We start from the raw sequence: 11,091 nt of genomic DNA, 5'->3' as shown, positions 1-11,091 counted from the left end.
TATTTTGGATTACCATAAATTATTTTACGCAATCTATATTTTATAAATTATATTAATATTTTGATTACGTTAATTATTTTATGAACTCAATTTGCTTAAATTGAATCCCATAGATATGTTTGTTTAACTTTTAGAAAATATTTGACAATAGTTTTTTAAACAATTATTTTCAATAAGTACCACCACGGGAGTCCCATGCCTTGGGGGACTTAAATAACCATTGGCCTCTATTTGACCACTTTATGGTCCTCTGTTTGTCATGAATCCATTGATCTCTATTCTGATTGTCACTTCTGTGACCTCTATTCTGTTCTGTTCTGTACCGTGATTATAGTTATTTATTTACATAGTTTCCGTATTTCAGTTTCTGTCACTTTGAATAATTTGTTTATCCAAATTAAGTTATGTAAATGTTTTAGCTTAACTAACTATCCATGGTTATTTCATGTTCCCTATACTCTTGGCATGATATTTCTCACTCTGCTGTGTGTTTATAGCTGTTACCCTTTCAGATGCCGAGATGTAAGGAAGGCCCGTAACCTCATGTAGTGGAACCTGAACATGAATTGATGCTGATCCATTATTTTGTTTTTTTTCCTTTTCTTCCTTTTATTATTATTTTTTTTTTACTGAGGGCTGGTCACTGCAAAATAAAAAATAAATGAAAGCCCTATAGATATACTTTCTTTTATCAAAATAGTTGAATGAAGTAAATTTTCTGTTTAATTATTTTCTTACTTCCATTTTTCCTCCGCTTGCACCATTTAATTTATTAAGCTTAGAATTAATTAGTAAGTTGCGATTCCAGCCCTAAGCCCCTGGGGTTGAGTCGTGACATTAAAACCCCATTGATTATTAAAGAGAACTTCAACCCAATTAATGTTAACTTTAACTTAGAGTTTTTTTTTGAAAGCTGAACCCATTAGGATGAAATAAAAATGGTTGTTTACATGAAATCCATTTTTCTTTACCCCCATTTGATAGAGAGAGAAGTGGGTGCTAAAATCCCATTGATTATTGAAGAGAACCTCAACCTAATTAATGTTAACATTAACTCAGAGGTTTTTTTGGAATCTTAACCCATTACGATGAAATAAAAATAATTGTTAATATGAAATCTATTTTTCCTTAATCCCCATTTGATAGAGAGAGAAGTTGTTGTAGAAACCCCATTGATTATTAAAGAAAACATCAACTCAATTAATATTAACATTAACATTAACTCATTTAATTGAAAAAATAGAACCAAAAAAAGAACAAAGAACAAAACACAACACATAAATTTTTTTTTTTTTTTGGTTGCTTCATAACTAAGAACTAAGAACTAAGAACAATGGGTGTTAACAAAGAACAATGGGTGGGATGATGGGAAAAAAAAAAAATAGAGCCAAAAAAAAAAAAAAAAGAGGTAAAAAAATGAATGGAAAAACAAAAAGAAAGTGAGGAGATAAGAGTCCCTTACCTAGTGATGGTGGAGAAAAAATGAAAAGGAATACATGAGTTTTGTTCTTCCTTATTGAGAGAGCTTTCGATTGTTCTTCAGAGCTTTGTTCTTCACAGTGATGATGTAAAGGACAGTGGGTTAGTAAGAGTTGATAGTTAAACAAATCTGGACCATTGAATCTTATTTCTTAGATAAATCTAAACCATTGAATCTCAGCCATTGTTTTTAAATTAGACAAATCTGGACCATTGAAGATAGTTTGTGAGAGAGATATTTTTAAAAATAAATCTGAGCCATTGTTTTTAAATTAGACAGATCTGGACCATTAATTTGAAAGACATTTTCAAACTAACCCTTCCATTGTTATATAGATTTAGAATATCAAAATTTATTAGGAAAATTATAAAAGAATTCTAAGGCTTTATCTCAATAATGAATCAAATCTAGACTTTTTAATTATTTCAATTTAAATATTGAACTATTAAAATTGTATGAGTTCTTGCTAGTTAGAACAAACGAATAATAGATAATTTAACCATTTTCCTTGTTCATCATGCCTGACATTCACCTCCTACTCTTACCGTTATGCATCACCATTGTTGATCAAAAAAAAGTTATGCATCACCATCCATTATCTTTCCGAATCCATTGTCATTCCTTTATTCATTTTTTTTATCCATCACTACTCCTCCCTTATCATAGCTACTGCCCTATAAAACAACACCAAAACAAGAAAAATAAATAAATAAATAAATGATCTAAATTACGTTTATTCTTTTTAAGTATAACTAACAAATGGTTAAAAATAATATTTAAATTGAAATAATTATAAAAAGTTATTGATTCAATTTGTTAGAGTATCTCTGAAGTTTATTCAAAATTTTCATCAAATTTGCATAAAAACTTGATCTAATATGTTGTATTGTTTCATCAAATCTAGCCGGCTGTTCGGCCTAGTGCAAATTTTCAGCAAAACTTTCCTAAGCCGTTCATCCACCTAGCACTGCTGGAAAAATGGCTTTTAGCGGCGTTTTAAAAACGCCGCTATATGTATGAAAAACGCCGCTAATTCCTTTAGTGACGCTTATCACCAAACGTCGAGGACGCGGCCGTCGCTATAAGTTTATGACGCTTTAAAAACGTCGTAAAATTAGTATAGGCGGCGTTTTTAAAAACGCCGCTAAATGCGATAAATAATGATAAAATGACATCATCCAATATTTAGCGACGTTTTTAAAACGCCGTGATAGATTTTTTTATTTTAAAAAAAATGTCCGTTGGTACTGTAGTGGCGTTTTGAAAAAACGCCGTTATAGCTCTTTTTTAAAAAAAAAAATTGTTCTGAATCTGTTATATTTAACTAAAAAACATACCTGTAATAAAACTGAAAAATAACAATAATATGAATAAAATTTTACAGCTACTTCAATATATTGACTAAATAAACATTACATGATTGTGTCTGAACCAAAATCAAACAACAAACACAATAAAAAAATAAAAAGAAAAAATAGGTTAAGTCATTTGCTTGCACATGCAGATGCAATGAAATAGTCAAGCATATTACACATCATTACACTGCAGAATAGGGATTCGTATTCAATTAATCATAATAGGTTCATGTACAACAAAGACAATTTTGAGCAGGATACATTCCCAAATCCCAGTCAACACAAAGGAATGCAGAGAGCCCGGTGAACAGTGGCGCTGACACCTTCTCCAACTTCTTCATACAATTTGTAATTTTCTGCATCATAATCCTTCACCTTTATCATAAAATGAAATTTAGTAAACCAAAGCAAAGAAGAATTGAGCATGATGCCCAGTAGTTTAAATGGGAAAATCAAGAAAAAGAATCCCTAATACCGCTTCTCTATATTCTCCAATAGCATGGAAGGAAGAAGCTCTTAAATATAAACACTCAATGTTTGAGCTTTCAACCCAACGGATAAATCCTTGATGGCATTCTTGCAACTACTGGGCATATCCAACTTAAGGATTAGAGTTAGCTGAGCTAAGTTGTTCCAACTTAAGGACGGGACGGGGATTTTTTTACCTTTAGGGATCGGGGACGGGGAGTGTCATCCCCGGCCCCACCCCAGCCCGTTGCCATTCCTAATCTCAATTTAACTAGAATTAGTCCCCAAAAAGACAGCCAGTTGAATCTCCTATTTTTCCATAGGAATTTGTTTTCTCCGGAATTTTTTCCCAAAGGATTAGATATTGATCAGTAAAGGGTTTATAGAAGTAACCATTAAGAATTTTAAAAAATTAAATAAAAAAACCCAACAAACATGCGTTGAGAAGAAATCACAATCTTGCATTTGATAATATTGGATGATATGGCTATATAGAAGATTCCGTCACTTTTTTTCATTTTAATTTTTTTATTTATAATATTTATCACTATTGCACATTTAAGGATAATTTGAATTTCAAAATTTCAGTGCACTTACAAGCCACAAGAAGCATGTCATCGTGAACACGGATTGCACCAGAGATTATCAAACCCAAACCAAGCCCAGGGAAAATATATGCATTATTTGCCTGATTGGAAAAGAAATGTAGTACAGAAGTCAGTCCTTGAGGTTTCACCTAACAATAATATGGACATGGTAGGTTGAAATAAGTCATTACCTGGCCAGACAAATAAACTTTCCCATCATATTCAACCGGGCCAAATGGGCTCCCACTTGCGAAAATGGCACGACCCTGAAGGCAAAAAACAGAAAAGAAAAGGGAACAGATTAATAAAATGAAAACAATTTCTCCATTTGTTTTATTTTTATAATCAAACACACTCATCATCTTCATTTTTTTGTGCGAGCAAAAATAGGTTTTGAAAATTCAGAAACCTCTTTTTGGTTTTAGTATTTTTTAAAAAACTGACTCTGAAAATGAAACCAAACATCTCAAATTTTAGAGAAGAGGATTATCATCTCAATGATAGAAGCCGGCATATTTGTATCACCTTGCTCCATGTATAAGCTTCTTCAGCAGTACATTCTGATTGTGAAGTCGGATTGGAGAGAGCAAGAATAACAGGTTTCTGCATAACACTCACTCACAACAACATCAGGGTCTTCGGATTGATAGTAGGTTTTCACCAACTAATAAGTAGTAGACCGAAAAACTAACAAATATGAATGCAATACCTCATTTAAGGATGTCATAGTCTCAACTACTTCTTTAGTAAATGTACTTCCTGCTCCTGATGATCCTATCAACACCGTTGGCTTGATTGCCTGGCAAAGCACAACAAGTGAGTGAAGAGACTGGGAATCCTTTGGCATTATAAGAAAAAATGCAGGGGCGGAAGAGGGAATTCACACCTTAATAGCGTCAATAAGTTCTTTAACAGGTTCGTGTTCATGGGCCCAGGGTTTCTTGAAATGTTGAAGCGATTCCATGCGGGAGCTAACAATTAACCCCTACAAGAAAACAAAAGACATTTGCAGTTGACGCCAATTGCCACAAAAACTCAAGGTGACGCTGGCGAGAGACACTGCATAGATGGGGGCACAAAAAGGCCCCGAGTTCTGTAAGCCGACTCTCTTTCTTTAGAGAGGAAGCAAAACAAGAACTTACCAACTAACAAGAAATGGAGAAAATGACATAGCAATTTTCTTATTACCTTGGAGTCAACAAGCCAAACCTTCTTTCTGCTTTCTTCTAACGGGACACCAGTCTGTATAGAAAATAAGGTATAAACTCTCACATTGCCTTTTTAGTTTTACAACCCGCTTGCAAGAAACTGAAAAATAAAATATGTTAAAAAAACGAAAACACCATAGTTCTTGCCTGTTTTGAGATCTCAAGCGCTATAAGTTCTGCGATCCCAGTGCCAGCCTGCATCAACCAACGGACGAAGTGAGACAAAAACATGACCCGACCCGACCCAACAGTGAGTGAATATATAAGAAAAATGGGTAACATACGCTTAACTCTTAGTCAATTATTATTGCAATCAGAAAATTTATTAAACAAGTTCGTTTCTTCATTATAAGAATCAAGAAGATGAAATCTTCAGATAAGGCCAGTAAGGGCACACCTCTCCGGCTCCAAGGAATAGAAATTTATGATCAGCTAAGGATCCCCCAACAACCTTTAGTGCCGAGATAAGCCCTGCAAGGACCACAGATGCTGTCCCCTGAAACAAAATAAATAACACAAATATTATAAATACTTTACCAATGCCCAAACACACCCTCACACAAAAAGCAAACAAAGAAAGCAAGGTTCTATATATCACTAAGCCTCCATCAATTACCTGTATGTCATCATTAAAAACAAGATGTGTACTGCCATACTTCGCAAGCAGATCAAAAGCATTATGGTTCGCAAAGTCTTCAAACTGCATAATATAGATCAAAGTAGAGAATTTGAAAACTATCCAATGAATTGATAAATATCCAAGTCGACGACTTAGGGGAAGGTGACAAACCTGAACGAGAACTTTCTCACCATAGATCTGCTTGACTGCACTCATAAATTCATGAAGAAGTTCAGCATATTCCTATAGAGGAGAAAATGAAAATACTTCATATGTATAAACCTGCTTCATTATACAAACTATATTGGATTGGTGCAGTCAAGAATAGGGCATGTCATGAAACCAAATCTCAGACCTGCCCCGTTGCCCTCCTTTGTCTGAGACCAATGTAAAACTCATCGTTTAACAAGTTCTCATTGTTTGTTCCCACATCAATGGTTATAGGCAAGCACTGAAAATGACAACAGCTTTCATCAATGGTTATAGGCAAGCACTCACTTTTTCATTATTAATGCTATCTGCTTCAGATTTTGACATACTAGTGCATGTCAGTGCTCGATTTTACAAGCCATGTCATTAGTGGTGGATATGTAAAATGAAGTGATATGTGATGCACATTAGTAATTACTATGATGCAGAAAGAACGACATCAAGCTTGAATTCTAGAAAAGAATTCAGTTGTACTTTCGTGTATCATCTATAATCCCTAGGGTTCTTCAGTTGCAAAAATTGTCAAATTTATTCTATTTAGGCTTAAATTATGACTCCTAAGCAAATGAAAATGAGATTTTCAAAGAAGGCCCAAGTTTCTAAAGTTATGAAGCACCTAGAATATAATCACTTTTGTCAAAATGTAAATTTAAATATAAAAGATACCTGCACTTGAAGTTGATCCTTTGCTCTTTAAAGTGGAATCATTTACTGAAGGCTCTTCATTAAAAGGAAGAAGATGATCATTAAGAGCACCCATCTGATGTAAGCAGAAAGTAGTGCGATACATAGAGGTTCTCTGTCCTCGAAACAAAATAAAAAATAAATGACTTCTACCAATGGATCAATATCTGGAAAAATTATTAACAGATCACAATTGCCCTTCAAACACAGCTTATAAAGAATTTTCCATTTTTATTGTCCACCTATCATTTTCCAGTAATTCTTACCTCTATTGTAAACAATTTTATCGACATAACATTTCTTTTATATGGTTGTTTAATCATGTCTTAAATGAGCTTTTATGAAAATTGAATTGTGATTTAAAAAATAAAAATAAAAAACACACAAAAATATGATATGCCAACGCCGTAAATCATAGTGTAATCCAGAAATTACTGCAGTCTGGGTTTCTTCCAACTTCAAGATTTCAGGACCCAAAATTTTAAGATCATACTTCCAATTTCATGATTAGACATTCGAGCACAAACAAAGATTGCATTTTTCATTCAAATGTAGGCATTGTCGCAACCATCACAAAATTGTGACACATTCTTTTGAAAGGTATTAGGCGATGAAATCTGTGAAATTAAGAGCCGTCTTTGCAAGTATTTTGTTTTAAAATGAATGATCTTGATTCATCCGGATCATTTTGTAGAAAATTCTAAGGAGGGTCTGATTTTCTCTTTTGGAATCATAATTTAAAGAACTTTTAAAACCATAACCAAACAAAGTTTTCAAAATTCAATTCCAAAATTCTTTTCAAAACTTATAACCAAACTCATTTCAAAATTCTATTTTAAAAATAAAAAATTCAAAAAAATAATTTTTTTATTTTGTTCTTTAAAATTATTTTTTATCTTTATAATTTTTTCGAAAAAAATATTTTGTTAAAATGCAAGATGAATCTTTAAGACAAATCAAACCAGAATTCATGGTTGAGGCCAGAAATTCACAGACGCAATCTCAAACATAATCACAATAAACCATAGATAATCATCCCATTCCAATAAACAATGATCATGTCTTTAACTCTAGTACATCTGATCCAAGCACATAGAATTCATAAAGGATGCAACAATACTAGTAGAAAAACAACTACCAATGTTGGTCATAATTATCTTTCATAATTTTTTTCCAACGCGAAGTTACCATGAAGAAACACAGAAGAAGTTTCACAACATCAAGCAGAAGCAGTAGCTTCTTCCAGCAACTGTTTCACCTTAGTGATATAGTCACTCATTGCTAAACTTTCTAGTGTCAACATATACAGTGTGATGTGCGTTCCTGACTCATATCAAAGGTAACTCAAGTGCGTGTACGAGAGCAATAGACAGAAGAAATTAAATTCCTAAACAACAGACTTCATAAATTCTTTTTAGTGTACCAAAGAGTTGTCACAGCCTAAATTTTGGCTTCTCTTTGACTAGTAAACATGTAACTTACCCTCCAATCTGAGGGGTAATAGTATGAATAGCCATCTGATTTGTTGACAAAAGCTTCATAGTTTTGTGGTATTTCTATGCAGAAAAAAAAAGAAAAAAAAAAGGCCCAATTAGCACACATTAATGTAGTATTTCTAAAAAACAAAAATTATGCATAGGATTGTAAGATAACATAAGCGAAATGCCATTCTTCATGAAAATAATGTAATCATAAGAGCTTGGAGAAATGCATTAACACAAACACCTCCATCTCAATTCAAACTAATTGGATGGGTAGTTTATGATTTGAAGGGAGAATAAAGCACTCTCTCTCTCTCTCTCAACAAGGCTAGGGGGGTCAAGCATTCGACTCTCCGGTTGTCTTTCCTGTGTTGTTGGCTTTGTTATGTGCATATGACAATGTGTTGGACTTTTTTTTTTCATAGTTGAATGAATGTCCTGTTTGTAAATGATATCCTACAAATTGACAAAAAAAAAAAAAAGGAAAAAAAATTAAAAAACCATCATACCTTCAGCAAAGAGTGAACTTGCAGGGCATGAACTCAAAGCTAATGCTCCTACTCCCAACAGTATTGCCCTTCTCTTAGAATTTCCTGAAATTTACCATTATATAATCCAAAGCAAGAATCAAAACAATCATATCTCACAAGAAGTTAGTTTATACATTCCACCTTTGGCATAACCAGCAATTTTGCATCAAATTTACAGCCCTAATTTCATAATTCACAAGACCAGAATTCACAAGACCAGAAGAATTTGTTATGAAGTAAATTCTTCAAGAAATCATTATTACATCAAAGACATATAAGCAAATCCCATGTCACTCATACAAAACAAGAAGTAAAATACTTGAGCTATGTTTGGATATTGGATATGTGAAGGGATTTGTAGGGAGAAGAAAAAGTGAAGAGATAAAGAGTGGTAATCTTACTGTCTTCATCATAAGTTGTGTCTCCTGAACATGTGATAATGTTTTGTGGAAAAATTGCAGTAACCCTAGTTCAACTGTATGAATGGGGCACATTGAACTGAAAATTGTGAAACATTGTATATAATTATATATCAAATTCACATACATATATTTATATTGAATGAAATTCACATATAGAGCAATTAGGCTGACCCTATTGGAGGAGGATGATGATGATGGGGCCAAGGTCATTGAGAGTGATGAAACTGCCATGTCTGACTCTAAGAAGCTGCTCTTGACTTGCTTTTAGTTTGATTAATTTGAAGTGGGTAATGCAAGGATAGTAGAGTTTCACTTGCTTACTGGTCAGAGGCTGACAAAGTTTATTTTTTGCAGCCCCAAAAATTGGATAAGAAGCTTTTTTGGACAAGAGGGATGGATGGGGTTTTACACGTGTGTGGCACGTGACTCAAAATTGTTTGATAGAATTAGGACCATGTAAAATACTGCTCAGTCTATTAAAATCGCGTTGATCCATATCAATTCGCACCACTCTATACGCTAACCACAGTTTTAATTTTAAAATTTATAATCTGATTTCTAAGTCACTCCGCTTTTCTATGTTAACACATATATATTTTAAAAGGTAAATTACAAATACGGGTGCCTCTATTTACACACCTTTTATTTTAAGGTGCATATAGAACTCATTTGACTCGACCTTGAAACTTATGGTCAATATCATAACATTAAACAGAGTCATTCACATTAATGTAAACACCAAAAACAAAACAAACAAAAAAAAACCCACAAAGATGCAACTACAACCACCAAAATGTTACACAAACTTAGCAAACCCGTCATCAACTGGCTTCAACGCCTCCTTTGGGACCCTGATTGGTGCCCCCTTACCCTTGGCAGCCTTCATTGTCATAATTGAATGCCTTAAAAAGTAAAACAGCCTTAGATTAGAACCCAAAATCTACACAGTAATTTATTCCAGCAAACTGTTTTTCAGTAACTAAACAGACAGAATCACAGATTTGAAGCTCAAATAACAAACAATCAACAATCAAATTAAACTTCATAAACACAATCATATACATACATATACACACACACACATATATATATATATGCAATTTGTATAGATCAAAAAGAAAGTAGAGAAACGAAACATACCTTGAAGATCGGCGATCTCGCGGTGACAGTGAGGAACAGAACGGAACTCAAGAGGAGAATCAAACAACAGAACAGCAATTTCTGAACATCATGAGCGGCAATTTCTGAAGGCACATGCACAAATACCTTCTGAATCACCGATCTGAATCGCTGAGATGACCTTCGATTTCGATTTCAAGATATGAATCACTGAGACCGATGTGAATCGCTGATATCTGAATCACGATCTGAATCGAACTTCGATTTCGATTTCGAGATATGAATCACTGAGACCGATCTGAATCGCTGAGATCTGAATCACGATCTGAATCGAAATCGAAGTGATATGAACTCAGAATTTTAAAATTTCGAGATATGAACTTCGATTTCAAGATCTGAATCGCTGAGATGAACTTCGAAATCGCTCTGATGAATCACTTCGATTTCGAGAGAGAACCTCAGAAATTAATCTCGGCGCTAAAGGTTGTTGGGGGATCCTTAGCTGATCCTTAGCTGATTATCACAGAATCACTTCGAAATCGCTCTGGTGATAGATTTCTGAGGATTCCATTGATAAGCAACTGAATCTGTGATAATCAGGGTTTAGACAGCGGAGAGGGAGAGAGAGATTATTTGTAAGTGCATCGGCTCAATTTGGGAGTTGAGATTCTCATATTGGAAACGGGCGCGTGAGACAACACGCATTTGAAGGCGTAAATAAACGCCTCCTATTCATAAAACGGCGTCGTTTCAATTAAAGAAAAATAAGACGTTTATAAAACGTCGTTAAATATTAAAAATAATGGCGTTTTAAAAAACGCCGTTAAAAAAACGCCACCTAAACCCATATTTCCTGTAGTGTAGTTAACCGGCTGATCGTTCATCCGATCGTCCATCAGCAATTACCTATAAAATTTGATAAAAGATT

General features: G+C 33.8%; 1 protein-coding gene and 1 long non-coding RNA gene across 6 annotated transcripts; both read right to left on the bottom strand.

Moving 5' to 3' along the window:
* Positions 1-3,017: 3,017 nt before the first annotated feature.
* On the bottom strand, positions 3,018-6,688 carry LOC145820071 (NADP-dependent malic enzyme, chloroplastic-like). Of its 5 annotated transcripts, none has more exons than XR_014361007.1 (11): positions 5,889-6,688; positions 5,715-5,798; positions 5,496-5,594; positions 5,246-5,293; positions 5,079-5,132; positions 4,777-4,875; positions 4,600-4,689; positions 4,416-4,493; positions 4,082-4,156; positions 3,311-3,991; positions 3,018-3,210 (listed from the first exon to the last, which is right to left on the bottom strand). XR_014361007.1 is itself a non-coding variant. In XM_082914622.1 (11 exons), exons 2-11 carry the CDS (start codon positions 5,931-5,933, stop codon positions 3,851-3,853), a joined length of 813 nt encoding a protein of 270 aa, XP_082770748.1. In that variant the 5' UTR covers positions 5,934-5,960; positions 6,073-6,688; the 3' UTR covers positions 3,018-3,850. The 5 variants fall into 5 exon arrangements, 3 of the variants coding, with proteins under 3 accessions (XP_082770748.1, XP_082770749.1, XP_082770751.1); XR_014361008.1 differs by having other exon boundaries at positions 3,018-3,191; XM_082914622.1 differs by having other exon boundaries at positions 3,018-3,991; positions 5,889-5,960; positions 6,073-6,688.
* A 932-nt stretch (positions 6,689-7,620) lies between these two features.
* LOC145820072 (uncharacterized) lies at positions 7,621-10,932 on the bottom strand. The gene is made up of 5 exons (XR_014361009.1): positions 10,185-10,932; positions 9,216-9,946; positions 9,024-9,120; positions 8,602-8,685; positions 7,621-8,167 (listed from the first exon to the last, which is right to left on the bottom strand). It is a non-coding gene; the product is annotated as an uncharacterized LOC145820072 (long non-coding RNA).
* Positions 10,933-11,091: the final 159 nt, after the last annotated feature.

Source organism: Camellia sinensis, chromosome 2 (assembly GCF_055761805.1).
Source record: "Camellia sinensis isolate YWXY chromosome 2, ASM5576180v1, whole genome shotgun sequence".
Classification (NCBI taxonomy): domain Eukaryota; kingdom Viridiplantae; phylum Streptophyta; class Magnoliopsida; order Ericales; family Theaceae; genus Camellia; species Camellia sinensis.
This window is presented reverse-complemented; position numbering and strand designations above follow the sequence as displayed.

Bases quoted from the DNA above. Each gene is read 5' to 3' on its own strand.
- LOC145820071 (XM_082914622.1), bottom strand. From the start codon at position 5,933: ATGAGTGCAGTCAAGCAGATCTATGGTGAGAAAGTTCTCGTTCAG. The intron at 5,595-5,714 runs GTAATTGATGGA...ATTTTGTTTCAG, and splicing joins TTTTTAATGATGACATACAG to GGGACAGCATCTGTGGTCCT. The intron at 5,133-5,245 runs GCAAGAACTATG...TTTTCTATACAG, and splicing joins CGCTTGAGATCTCAAAACAG to ACTGGTGTCCCGTTAGAAGA.